This window comes from Bubalus bubalis, chromosome 1 (genome assembly GCF_019923935.1).
Source record: "Bubalus bubalis isolate 160015118507 breed Murrah chromosome 1, NDDB_SH_1, whole genome shotgun sequence".
Lineage (NCBI taxonomy): Eukaryota > Metazoa > Chordata > Mammalia > Artiodactyla > Bovidae > Bubalus > Bubalus bubalis.
Window position 1 is genome coordinate 5,410,979 of NC_059157.1, and position 14,124 is coordinate 5,425,102.

At 55.5% G+C, this 14,124-nt stretch overlaps 1 protein-coding gene across 3 annotated transcripts in view; it reads left to right on the plus strand.

The window, feature by feature from the left end:
* The window catches only part of RARB (retinoic acid receptor beta), a 451,744-nt gene that overhangs the window by 419,568 nt on the left and 18,052 nt on the right, over positions 1-14,124 (plus strand). For all 3 annotated transcript variants that reach the window (XM_044924897.2, XM_006068951.4, XM_044924863.2), the window contains 2 exons: positions 5,062-5,222; positions 10,973-11,149. In XM_044924897.2, coding sequence (XP_044780832.2) covers positions 5,062-5,222; positions 10,973-11,149 — 338 coding nt within the window. The remainder of the gene's footprint in view (positions 1-5,061; positions 5,223-10,972; positions 11,150-14,124) is intronic.

Consider the following 14,124-nt stretch of genomic DNA (forward strand, 5'->3'; position numbering starts at 1 on the left):
TCACTTAGTATGATAATCTCTTGGTCCATCCACCTCTCTACAAATGACCCAATTTCATTCCCTTTTATGGCTGAGCAGTAATCCATTGTATGTATGTATCACATCTTTATCCGTTCATCTGTTGATAGTCATTCAGGTTGCTTCCATGTCTTGAAAAGTGAAAGTGAAAGTCACTAAGTCATGTCCAACTCTTTGCGACCCCATGGACTGTACAGTTCTCCCGGCCAGAATACTGGAGTGGGTAGCTGCCGGGGTCCAGCCCCGGCTGATCCAGGGTATTCGAAGGAGAGACGGCGTAGGCAAGGGTCAGGGAACAACTGCTTAATTACACGTTAATTAAGGATATAAAGAGTAATAGAATGAGGATAGCTCAGTAGGAAAATTCAGTGGAGAAAAGAGGCTGAGTAGCTTGGTTTACGCGGGGGACCAATAAAACTTCAAGACAAGAAGTTTGCACCACTTACGTAGGCCACAGGCGTCCTTCCGTTCTCCCAAAGGAGAGGAGACACTGAGGCCTCCTTGGTCGGATCTTAGAAGCCCAGGCATAATTAGTAAGCATGGTGGGTTCCGCGCTCCAGATGGAGACTCAGCCAGAGTGAGAGAGAGACATGGGGAGACCAGTCTTTCGAGGAACTGATCCCAATTCTTTATTTTCCATGGTCTACTTTTATACACTGAGATGTTATGCAAAAGTCACACGGGGTCAGCAGTCCTGACTTTTATCAAAGTCAGGTGCTTCATACAAATGTATATAGAGGTCTTAGGGGTGTTACATCATCTTCTGGCCAGGGGGCCTGCTGACAATTTACGACCCTCTCCTTGTGACAGCGGTCAGTCAACCAGGACACTTATTTCTCCAGGGGTGATTATTCTTAAAACAGATGCCACCCAAATAAAGTTACATTCCTATAGGGTGAGGGTGTAGTGGGTTTTAGTTAAGGTAAGAATTTACTTAGCCTAAGGTCTAACGTGATTTATATCAAAGGTTAATACTTATTTCTTCTATATATTCATTAATGTGTGTAAGGGCAGGGGATATGGAGACTTAGCAACAAACATTGGCTCAACAAATGAAAAAACCCTTCACCAATACAATTTCTAATCAGCCCATTATACTTACACTAATAGCTTTCTAACTTTTCTAAGGAACCTGTTTTTAGAAGGTTTAAAGCATCTCGTGCCTCTCACGGTTGGGAGGCTGTGAGCAATCACATGTGGCTGGACAAGCCTGTCAGGCAGCCTAGAGAACCTTCAGAGGAGTTTGTAGGTTAAAACACTCTTGTCACGCCCAGGAGTTTTTATTAACTGGAGCTCTAGGTTAACGCCTTCTCCGAAAGAGGTGATGGGGGACAGCCCCCCGTAAAGTCAGAGGTGTAGGTGAGAGCACAAAGTAGTAAAGTAGGCAGGCTCTGGTTATGGGGGTAGATGCTCGAGGATTTCCAGGGGGACTCCTGAGGCTCAATCCCGCCTTTGCGTATGTCGAGCCTCCTTCCTCATGACCTTTGCCATGGGCGGAGTGCCTCACGCCGGCCCCCAACAGGTAGCCTTTCCCTTCTCCAGGGGATCTTTCCAACCCAGGGATCAAAACCAGGTCTCCCGCACGGCGGGTGGATTCTTTACCAGCTGAGCCACCAGGGAAGCCCATGTCTTGGCTATTGTGAATAGCACTGCTATGAACGTAGGGCTTCTCAGGTGTCTCAGTGGTAAAGAACCCCCCTGCCAATGCAGGAGATGTGGGTTTGATCTTGGGTAGGGAAGAAGGAACGGAGAAGGCATTGGCACCCCACTCCAGTACTCTTGCCTGGAAAATCCCATGGACGGAGGAGCCTGGTAGGCTCCAGTCCATGGGGTCGCTAAGAGTCGGGCACGACTAAGTGACTTCACTTTCACTTTTCACTTTCATGCATTGGAGAAGGAAATGGCAACCCACTCCAGTATTCTTGCCTGGAGAATCCCAGGGACAGAGGAGACTAGAGGGCTGCCGTCTATGGGGTTGCACAGAGTCGGACATGACTGAAGTGACTTAGCAGCAGCAGGGAAGAAGGAAATGGCAACCCATTCCAGTATTCTTGCTTGGGAAATCCCATGGACAGAAGAGCCTGGCAGGCTACAAGCCCATGGGGTCCCAAAAGAGTTGAACACAACTTAGCAATTAAAACAACAAACAACAACAAACACAGGAGTGCATTCATCTTTTTGAAGTAGAGTTTTCTTCAGATATATGCTCAGGAGTGGGATTGCTGGATCATTTGGCAATTCTGTTTTTTGAAGAACCTCCATGCTGTTTTTCATTGTGGCTACACCAGTTTTTTTTTTTTTTTTTTTCCCAATAACAGTGTAGCGGGGTTCCCTTTTCTTCACACCCTCTCCAGCATTTGTTATTTGTAGACTTTTAGACAATGGACATTCTAACCGGTGTCAGGGGGCACCTCATTGTAGTTTTCTCTAATAATTTGCAATGTTGAGCATTTTTTCATTGTTCCTGTTGGCCATTTGTATTTCTTCTTTGAAGAAATGTCTATTTAGGTCTTCTCCTACCCATTTTTTGATTGGATTGTCCTTTTTGTTATTGAGTTCTATGAGATGCTTGTATATTTTAGAAATTAAGCCCTTGTCGGTCAGTCATATCATTTGCAAATATTTTATCCCAGTCCATAGATTGTCTTTTCATTTTGTTTATGGTTTCCTTTGCTGTATAAAAGCTTGTAAGTTTGATTAGATCCCATTTAGTTTTGCTTTTATTTCTATTGCCTTGGGAGACTGACCTAAGGAAACGCAGGTGTGATTTATGTCAGAGAATGTTTTGCTATGTTCTCTTCTGGCTTTATGGTGTCATGTCTTACATTTAAGCCTTTAAGCTGTGTTGAGTTTCTTTTTGTGTGTGGTGTGAGGATGTGTTCTGACTTCACTGATTTACTTGCAGCTGTCTAAACTTTTCCAGTATGAGTTGCAAAAGAGATCGTCTTCTCCCCATTGTATATTCTTGCCTTCTTTGTTGCAGAGTGAAGTGGTGTTTAGGTGAGTGTGTTTATTTCTGCGCTGGCTGTCCTGTCCTGAGGGTCTGTATCTCTCTCTGTGCCGGTGCCATGCCATTTTGACTGCTCTAGCTTCGTACTGCTGTCGGCGGTCTGGGAGGGCTGTGCCTCCTGCTTTGTTCTTCTTCCTCAGGACTGATTTGGCAATTCTGGGTCTTCCATGGTTCCATATAAATTTTAGGATTATTTGCTTTCATTCTGTGAAAAATGTCATGGGTGACTTGATGGGGATCACATTGAGTCTCTGGATTGCTTTGGGTAGCATAGCCATTTTAACAATATTAATTCTGATCCAGGAGCATGGGATGTCTTTCCATTTCTTTGAGTCATCTTCCGTTTCCTTTATTAATGTTTTATAGTTCTTAGCATGTAAGTCTTTTGTCAACTTGTTCAGGTTTATTCCTAAGGGTTTGTTTTTTTTTTTTGGGGGGGGGGATGCAATTTTAAAACGAGTTGGTTTTTTACTTTTGCGCTCTCCCTGCTTTAAAGCACACTCTCCTCCCCCATGTCTGCCACCTGTGGGAGTGGTCTGGGCACACAGTCTGCCTTCCTGTGAGGATTAGCTACCCCAACTGTCTTCACTTCCTTGTCCTAGACCTGGAAACATTCTGAGCCAAAGAACAGTGACATTTCAGAGTCCTGGAAAAGAAAATCGCTTGGAGAAGTTTTTTCAAATGTGTTTATTTTGTTAGGAACAAGCAAATAGAGAAGAAGGGACTTACCAGCTGTGTAGTCATGGGCACATACCTTAGACTCACTGAGGCTCTGTTTCCTCATCTGTAAAATGGGTTTAAAATTGCCTACCTGGCCAGGGGATCAAGTGGCATACTGTGGACACAGCTCCCAGTAGGATCTGAAGGCACTCAGAAGTACTCCCCCGACTCCAGGCATGAGGTGCTCTTACAGATCTGAGGTTTTCAGTACCACCACACCCCCCTTTTCCCTATCTCCCTGCTGCCCTTCCAATTTCTTTCTTTCCACCTTTTCTCCTCTCCCTATGCTGGTGCCTTGCTTTCATTCTGCCCTCAGCTCCCAGGCAGCTTTGGGGTCCTCACAGTATAGACCCCGACCTGGGGAGCTGCTGGCTGTCAGATCGCCTGGGGGTTTTCAAGGAGGTCCAGGCTGAATCCTTTTAGGAAGGATCAGATTATGCCCTGGGTCGTTTGCAGCACAGACTCCCAGGCCAGGGTGGCGGCAGATCCAGCAGGTGGTGTCCAGCCTGGCACCCCTGGGTCCCTCGGCAGCATGGGGGAGTTGAATGGTCTAGTTTCCGCTGTCTGCCTCCCTGGGTCCCAGTTTTCTTCCCCAGGAGACCCTTGCCAGAGCTCTGAGTGGCCCTCGGCTCTGAGCCGTCAGAGAGGCTGTGCTGTAGGGGTACCACCCAGAGCAGAGGCCAAGGCTGTGCTGCATGAGGTCCGCTGCCAGACAAGGCGTGGGGACAAGGGCTGCAGGGCAGGTAAGGGATGAATGAACGGACAGCTTCCCAGGCCGAGGGCTCCTGACACATGCATTATTACTTTTAAAAACTTCACAGAAAGGATTGTGATTAACACAGAAAGTTAACGAAGCAGAAACACACGACGTGACAAAAACCCCATATCCCATCCTCTTGAAGATGAATCTCTTCGAAACTGCCAGTTAATTCAGAAAACTGAAAAGCAAAAAAAGTGAACCAAAAGGCCTAGCTCGGAATCCCTGGCTCCATTCTGGGATGTGTGTCCCAGGCAAGAGGGGTTTTCTTGGCGCGCCCCTCGGGCCACCCCCTCCCGAACTGGGGGGAACGTGCCCGTAAAGTCTTCAAGGAACCAGTGCATACGGGAGGTTCCGTCCAAACAAACAGGCCCTCCCTGTGGGTGAGCTGAGCTCTCCTCAGGAACCGGCACGCCGCTGTCTGCCGGCCGCCGCCTGTTTACCCGGGACGCTGTGCTGTGCCGACCGCCTTCCCTGGCCCCGCACCCGGCAGCACGCGGCGGCACAGCCCGGCCTCTGGTGACCCCGCTCTGTCTGTCTGCTCTCTCGTCCACAGCGGTCAGGAATGACAGAAACAAGAAGAAGAAGGAGCCTTCGAAGCAGGAGTGCACGGAGAGCTACGAGATGACGGCAGAGCTGGACGACCTCACCGAGAAGATCCGCAAGGCTCACCAGGAAACCTTCCCCTCGCTCTGCCAGCTGGGCAAGTACACCACGGTGAGAGGCCCCGCCCACCCCGCGCCGCCACGCACGCACGCACGCACGCACAGACGCACGCACGCACAGACTCCCGCATATGCTCATACACGCATGCGCCCTCGCCCTGCCGCGTAGACACGCACGCCTGCCGGCTGACCCTGGGCTGGAGGGAGCCGGCTTGGTAAGGGGGCTCTTCACCACCCTGTCCAGTCTGGGGGTTTCAGCTGCGGATGCGTCGAGTGGGCTCTTCCTCCCTTGCAGTCACGACGCACAAGTGGGACCCATACGCGGTTCCGGGACCAGGTGACGGAGACGAGGCTCCTGCTCATGGGGACCTTCCCCCGGGCGGAGGGGTCGAGGGGAGCCAAGGAGGAGTCGGGCGTCTCAGCAGACAGCGGCGCGAAGCGCAGGGCGCTCCAGCTGGGAGAGGCCGCCCAGGCGAGCGAGGCCTCCAAAGGACGAGGGTGGACGGTCCCTGGGAAAGCAAAAGAGGGCTGCCCCGAGGGGCCTTCCGCTGCCCCTTCCCCACCCCGGGCATTGACCTCGCTGGGCCAGAAACAAGAGAAAGGGGAGGCGGGGAAACAGGGCAGGGGGCCTGTGTTGGCTGGTCTGGATGTGCCGGGGGAGATGGCTTCAGATACTTGAATGTTTTCAAACTGAAAACGTGTCGTGTTCACCAACGTGTAAATGTATTTCTAGTGAGTAGAAGGTAATAAGCCCTCAAAAACGAGTGAGTTGTAACTCGAAAGTCGTTCTGGGCTCTTAAGTTCTCGTTGCCCACCTAAGATGCGGGTTCTTTTGTAAAAACTCCAAATGTTGCAGAGTTTTGCTGGTTCAATGACTGATGCGCTAGAAAAAGAATTGCATGAAAGGTTACAGAGATAAGAGGCGATAATGGAGCCAGAAAAAGAGTGAGTGAGGCGCCCGCAGCCTGTGTGGTCAGTGGCACCAGCTTCTGAAGAGCTGGCCCTGGACTTGGACACAGGTCCCCTGGCGGACCTGCCGACAGAGGAGGAACCGAGAGCCTGCTTTCCCCTCGTCCAGCTCACAGAGCACCTGATGGCCCTTAAAGTGCAGGTTCTCATTCAGCAGGTGTGGCTCCCAGGTGCCGCTGGTCTGCAGACCACACTCCTGAGTAGCAAAGGCCACACATGCACTTCGAGTAGCAAGACCCAGCATGACGTTCTGGGCCAGCCGCCCAGTGCCCTGGCGTCAGGGAGAAGAGATGCTGGCCCGTCTGTGAAGGCGCTGACCTGGCCTGGCCTACTGCTGACCTAGTAAACAAATCCCCTTGAACTCAGGGTACAATCCGGCCCAGAACACGTGCAGGACGAGCGGCGTTGGGAGGTTTGAGGTCAGCCCGGGAAGGGAAGCAGGGCCAGAGACCTGGGTGATGCTCTGAGTCGGAAACCAGGTGCGTATGGTTTAAATCCTGCTTAACCACAGGCAGCGATGTGACTTTGTGCTCGGTACTTGGCTTCCCTCAGCCTCGTTTTTGGGTTTCAGTCTGTAAGCGGTGGAGAAAAGTCCGTAGTTTGTGATTAGGGGTCTTTATTACTGTTATCATCATCGTTGCTATAGCTGATACTCAGCATTTACTCTGTGCCAAGGGCCATACCGAGTCTCTGCCTCATGAATTCTTTGATTCCTTCCAAGGCCTCCTTGAGGCTGGCACAAGGGCCCCGTGTTTCAGAGGAGTAAGTCTCTTTCCCCACGTCGCATAGATACCAAGTGACATTACACATGGGCAGTCTGACTCCAAGGCAGCTCTTTTAACCCCAGACAGTACCCTGCACCTCAGGAGGGTGGGTGACCAGGCAGGATGGAGGCAGGAGCCCCTGGGTGTCTCTGTAGGAGGAGGGGCTGTTATCCTTAAATCAGACCTTGCGCTCCAGAAGACAGAGTAAAAGACAACAGTCACAGCAGGGAGAGCTTCCTGGAGGTGGAAGCTTCTGAGCCAGGTCAAGCGGTGAGAGACAGTTGAGGGGTCACTTGCTGTACGGTCGGGGCCCCAGCCCTCTTCTGCTGGCAGGGCTGTCTTAGGGTGGCCTCGTCCATCTTGCAGACCCTGACTCACCTGATGATCAGGTAAAGTGGCGGCACTCTGGTCTGGAGGGCAAGCACACACAAGTATGGATGGCACTTGCCCTTCTAGAGCACGTGGCCTGGGACCAGACCTCACCGCACTCCTGTCTGGGGTTGGCACACCAGGACTTGGGTGGGCCTCTCTGGGCCCTTCCCCACCTCCCTCCTCCTGGGGAGCCTCTCCTTTGGGATTCTCTTTGGGCCTGAGGTCTGATCCACCTGCTTCCAGGCCGGGGTGCTGCTGCCCTGCTCTGTGCGGGCCCAGCCCGCCCGCCGTCCCAGTGGCCCACGCGGCAGGCCCACCACCCGCCTCAAGGCTTTGTGTGGCTGCGGGGTGAGTGTGGTACACATGGCGGGTTGGAGGGGAGGTGATGGACACTCCTGGGAGCAACTCCCGCCCGATGGCAGAGAATGACCAGCTCCCTGAGCTCCCCAGCAGGGTGGAGCCCCCTCCCACAGCCCTCCCCTCCCCCATGCTGCCCAGAATTTCTGCTCAAAGGAGCTGCTTGTGTTCGATTCCTAGTCTCAGGGTCTGCTCTCAGCCCCAGACGGGCTTCCCCGAGAGCCTCCAGCACCCCTTTTTGAACCTCTTTGCATCTAGCAGGGAATGTGGCTGTTAAGTCCCATCTCCAGGGGGTACCCCTAACCTCGGGGTGGCCTGATCCCTTGTCGAAGCCTCCCCAGAGCACAGGATCTAGTTCCGTTTTTACTGTAAGTGACTTCCAGTCTTTTCTGGACATAGGTGCAGGAGTAAATAACAGCAGGCATGATGCATTCTTTGCAGCCTCTTGGTTCTGAGATGAAGTCTTTCTCTAAAGAACTTTCCTACAGGCAACAGCTCCCACTGCGAGGGGACTTCATCCACCTTCGCCAAGCTGGCACCCCCGTCAGACGCCTGTGGCAGAAGTGGGCGGGGAGGAATTAAAAAGGCAGCTAGCTGCCCATCTCCAGATCCCTGAAAGAGTGGCTCCTTCTCTTCCCTAACTCAGGAAGATTTGGGACCCTAGTCAGGGCCCAGGAGGCTATGGGAGGGAAGCACAGGAACCTGGCCCCCACTCTCCATGCCCAGGCCTGGGCCGGTGCTGCATTCCCTGGGGAGACTTCTGACCCCTCCCCAAAAACAGCGAGGAGGAAGTCCTTGTGGGGGCAGAGCAGTGGATGACCCACCCTCCAAAGAGGAAACTGCCCAGCACCAGGATGTTGGCTCTGCTTCCTTACTGAGCATCGCCGTAATCCAGGTCTTAGGGCCTCTGAGGCCCAGGTTCAAGCCTTGCCCGGGTTGCTTGCGAGCTCCGTGACCTTGGAGCCCTGCTGGAGCCCAGCCGCTCTGTGTTTTGGGACTTAGAGCGGGGGCTGCCTCGTAGGGCTGCCAAAGAGGTTAAAGGAGGGACGCGTACGTGACTTTGCAGCGCAGAGACGAGGTGGGCAGGGCTCCCCCTCCGGACCTGTGTGGCTTTCTCACTGTGTGTGGCCTCCGCTGGACAGAGGTGATCTCCAGCAGGTGTGGGCCGGCCTGGGCCCACTCTCTGCTGTTCCTGGCTTTTCCTTCCTCGCAGGCCCCAGGAGTGCAGGCTGCCCTTCCAGGCCTCAGGGGTGTGGGGAGGGGAGCACTGTGGCTCCGTGAGAAGACCTTGGTCCACTCGGAGAAGGAGCATGGGCCGCGGAGCACCCTCGATATCCAGGAGGAACAGTGGCCACACTCCATCCGGCAGCTGGTGCCCCGAGGCCATGCCCTGCCCTCCAGCAGGGCCCCTGATTGCTGAGACCACCAGGCCGGCCAGAGGGGTGCCTCCAGGCTCCTGTCCCAGCCCAGGCATCTTAGAAGGGGGTGTGGGAGCACTCCTGAAACATCGCCTTCAGGGAGATCTTGCCCCATCTCCCTTGCTTCTCGCCAGCCGTCCTGGGGGCCCTCCCCCACCCCCAGAGTGGCGGGGCTGGCGGAAGCGCCCAGGTCTGAGGACCGCACAGCGTGTGCGTTGGGGTCTCTGTGCCCCGTCCTCCTGCGGACAGACTTGCCGGCTGCTCGTTTACTGAGTCTCTGGACCGCAGGGAGCTGCAGCGCATCACGCCCTTGCCATGGGGAGGCCCAGCATCTTCCAGTCTCCGGGGTTTCCAGCCAGGAGACAGGCTCCTGGAGACAAAGTCCAGGGTTGCTGGGCCTTAGCTCTGCAGGTGGGTGGCAATCAGCCCACCAGGGGAGAGCTCCTGAGAGTTAGAGGGAATTTGTCGTCCAGCGCTGGGAAGGGGCCTGGCTCCAGGGAAGCCCAGAGGAGGGCCCGCCCCCGTGTCACCTTCCCACGGCCAGACAGAGCGCCGAGCACGCCGAGGGATGGGCGCGGAGGCCTCCCACTGCCCTTGTGCACCATGTCCCCAGATCTGCAGGGACGGGGCGGTGAGCGGGACCGCGGCCTCCGCCTGCATCAGGCCTCTGAGCGCCCCTCACACACGGCTCCCTTGCAGCTCCGAACCAACCTTCACAAGCAGAGCCCCGTGTATAGACTCGGTGAGCTGAGGGGCCAGCGCTCTGGGTTGGTGGTGTGTCCCAGGACGTCTGGGGCCCAAGCCCCAGCCTCGACCTTGCCTCTCCCTGCCTGCCAGGCCCCACCAGCCAGCCTCATCCTCACTTTGGGAAGCTCCTCACCCAGCGATGCACTCAGATGTTTGAGTGCCCCTGCTGAGTGCCGGGCCCATGCGGCCCCTGGGGACAGGGCGGTGTGTCAGGGCTGAGGGCTGGGAGCACAGGCCCGGAACGCAGGCGGCCCCTGCAGGGGTTGTCACGGAGCGGCTGGGGGAGCCCAGCTGTGCCCAGACTGGGGGGCGAGGGGTGCACCCCAGGCAGTGCAGGCCAGCAGGAGGGGCAGCCTGGGCAGAGAGCCTGAGGCCCGGCCCCACTGTGCGTCTTCCCTGGGACAGAGGGATCTGGGGAAGGCAAATCAGCTGGACAGCCTTGCAGGCCGCGGGGAGGACTTTGCCTTCTAGCCTGAGTGAGATGAGACATCTTTGAGCAGCACCGTGACTCGCTGTGACTTAGGCTTTAAAAGGATAACCACATTCCTTTGGTTAAAGAACGTGCTGTGGAGGCCAGGGCGGAGTGAGGAAGGTCCAGGCAGGAGGTGATGGGGGCCGTGGGGCGGGACCCCTTCTCCAGGTCCTGACACCTCTCTGCGAGGGGAATGTGAAACTCTCACCCCTAGTCCATCTTAACCCATAACTCGACATCAGTTAGACGTCTTCCTGTTGCAGGTGATAGAAAAACGCAAATCGACTTAAACTAAACGATAAAAGCCTGGTGTGTGGTCAGGCGAGGCTGGGTGCGGCAGCTCGGTGTCCCCAGGAAGGCCTCTGCCTGTGGTTGTCCTGGGTCAAGTGGGGCTGGTGGTTCAGCAGATTACAAAGCGCTGACGCTGCCGCCTCCCATCCCTTCATTTATTGGCTGGAGTATTTGCTAAAGAGAGCGTCTCCACTACTCGGTTATCCACTGGTCTGGGGGATAAGATTCTGATCATTTAAAAAAGATGAATCTAAGCTAAAAAGTCAACTACCAACACCCGCCCTGCCCCCAGCCCCAAGGCTCCCTGGTGAAGACTGAATCATCCACATGTTCAGAAAAAGCTGGGTTCAGTCCCCTGCCTTCCGCCCAGCTTCCCACAGCTAGCCTTGACCCCGTTTTCTCTCCCCCTTAGAATTCCAGCGCTGACCATCGAGTCCGGCTGGACCTGGGCCTCTGGGACAAATTCAGTGAACTGGCCACCAAGTGCATTATTAAGATCGTGGAGTTTGCCAAACGCCTGCCAGGTTTCACCGGCCTGACCATCGCAGACCAGATCACCCTGCTGAAGGCCGCCTGCCTCGACATCCTGGTACGTGGGCTCCACGCCCGCCATTGGGGTGAGTGGGGAGGAGGGGCCGGGGTGCCCGGGGGACCCTCAGGGGCTCTGGGTCTGCTGCCTGACCGCCACAGGCTCCCCCAGAGCTGGGCAGCACCACCTACTCCCCCTGGGGTGGGGGCACCTCTGGGTGGCCTGGGAAAGGGCCCACAGCCCCGCACTGTGGCTTCTGGGCCTTGGAGGTGTGCGGGCCTGTCACGCCCATCCTCTGCCCAGCGCTGGCCGGGCCAGCACCCTTGGGCGGGGAAGCACTGGAGGTGTGGGGTGTGCAGGGTCTCTGGAGGAAGTCGAATGCAGGGAGAGTGACGTGCGCTTTCAAGGTGCTTTGAAAGCATCGATTTTTCTTTGTGTTACACCTTTGCTAGCTTCTGGTATAAACAGTTCTGCAAAGGAAATCCAGTTACTGTAATTAGACACACCTGCACAGCCCTTCTCAGGAGGAGGAGGACTCAGACAGTCCAGTCGTGCAGGACACACGAGTGTGTGACTTCCTCGGGGAGCTGGATCTCTCCAAGAGTGGTAATGGTTACTCTGGAACCTGCAGCGACAAGGGATCCTTTGAGTGTGTGTGATGTTTCCTGTGAAATCAGAGGGTCTACATGACCCTAGAAACGTTCAGGAAAATGAAACATCTGAGCTGGGCTGCCTGTCTCGCGCCCACGCCTGTACTTGGTAAAGCTCAGCTCTCCTGACCCAGTGGGCAAAGACCAGCGTCTTCCGGGCAAGGGACGGGGCGGGGAGCCCCCGGTGCCTCCGAGGCCGTGCGCAGCAGTGTGGGGGTGAGGCTCTCGGGCACGAAAGGGGTGTTCTGGTGTGGACGTGAGGATGGAGCCCCGCGGGCCCCTGGGTCCCGGTGCTGGGGGTGGGTCCAGAGGACTGACCCCGGCACTGAACGTGCTGTGCTCGGAGGCCATCACCCGGCCCCGCACGCCCACGTGGGGTCCCACCTCGTGGCGAGGCGGAGCCGCAGCCAGGCGGCCCCGGGACTGGGGTCCTGACTCCGCGCCCCCCGTGGTCCCGGCGCCTCCAGGCTTCGGTCTCCCGGCTTCCAGGTCTCCCTTTGGTCCAGGTGCCGCTCCCTCTGTCTGCCTGGGGGCCCACGCGTCAGCCCTTCTCTTTGGAGTCAGGAGGGACGGGAGCCGCTTTCCATGGCCTGTCCTGGCCTCAGTTTACCCACGTGTAGGGCAGGCATGAGGTCACCCGGGAGGGCCTTCACGGGGTCACGCGGTCCTAGGCAGAGCGTTGACCGGCCCTGGGCTCGGCAAGCGGCATCGAGGCTGCAAGGCCTGCGGGCGGCTACAGGCTCTGGGCTGGACTCAGGCAGTCTTTCATCGCACTCTGCTGGCCTCTCGGGTGCGGCGTGGTGTTGGGGTGTGGCGTGGTGTTGGGGTGTGGTGGGCGGGGTGTAAGCTCTAGCAGGGCTGAAGGAGACGGGCAGATGGGATGCTCACGGTCCGAGGCCGCGCGACCTCCGGCGGGGACCGCCCCCGGACACCCGGCGCCGTCCGGGGCTCGCGGGTCCGTCCAGGGAGGTGCGTTCCTGCGCGGGGTCTCGGCGGAGACGGGCTCCCAGCCTGCGAGGAGCAGCTCTGTGCGTGGAGGCCCGCTCCGGCCTCAGCCTGCTGGCCTGGGGGTGAAGAGGAGGGACGCTCTGTGCCCTGTTGTCGCTCAGTTGCCAAGTCGTGTCCGACCCGGCGACCCCCTGGATGGCAGACCCCAGGCTCCTCTGTCCCCCACTGTCTCCTGGCGCCACTCAAACTCTCGTCCTTAGAGATTCCTCCGCGGTGAGGCTGTCGGGAGAACCGAGGGTCCTTGTCCGCAAACCCTTGGCTCAGTCCCCGCACTTAGTTCGCGCCTTCCCTTTGGCCATCGGGCCCTCCTCAACAGCACCGTCGCCTGTAAGCCCAGTGTGTCTGTGAGCCACTCAGACGTGTGTGTGCACAGACGTCCACACGCGTTGTCTCGAGCTGTGCTCCCAGGACGGCATGGAGGCGGCCGGTCTGAGAGCTGCGATTGTAAAGGAAGCTTGGTTTCAGACTTGGCGCTTAGTAACGTGATGTATTTCCTTGACGATTAAGTTGATAACATGTTAAAACAGTATGTTGGGTCGCTTGGGTGAACTAAAACATATTATTAGATCTTTTAAAATATTTTATAATGGAGCATAGATGGTTGGATGGTGTCACCAACTCAATGGACCTGAGTTTGGGCGACACCAGGAGACGGTGAAGAGCAGAGGAGCCTGAGTCTGCCATCCGCGGGGTTGCAGAGTCGGACACGACTTGGCGACTGAGCAACAGTAGTTGATTTGCAATGTTCTGTCGTTTCAGGCGCACAGTGAGGTGGTTCAGCTATACGTGTCTCTCTCCTCTTTTCCCAGATTTTTTCCACATAGGTTAGTACAGAACTCTGAGTAGAGTTCCCTCTGCTACATGGGAGATCCTTGTTGATTATATACAGTAGTGTGCACATGTTCACGCAGACTCCTAACTCATCGCTCTCCTCCGCTTCCCCCCATGGTAACTGTAAGGTTTTTTCCTCCAAAGTCTGTGAGTCTGGTTCTGTTCTGTAAATAAGTTCTTTTGTATCATAGTTTAGATTCCACTTTTAACTGATACTCTGTGACATTTTTCATTCTCTGCCTTATTTCACTTAGTGTGATCATCTCTAGGTCCATCCATGTTCCTGCAAATGGCATTATTTTTTTAAATGGCTGAATAGTATTCCATCGTATACGTATATACCATGTCTTTATCCATTCATCTGTCAACGGATACAGGTTGCTTCCATGTCTTGGCTGTTACCGTGCTGCTTTGAGCATAAGGGTGCATGTATCTTTTCGAATTATGGTTTTCTCTGGACATACGCTCAGGAATGGGGCTGCTAGATCATATGGTAGGTCTATTTTTAGTTTCTTAAGGACCTTCCACACTGTTCTCCAGGGTGGG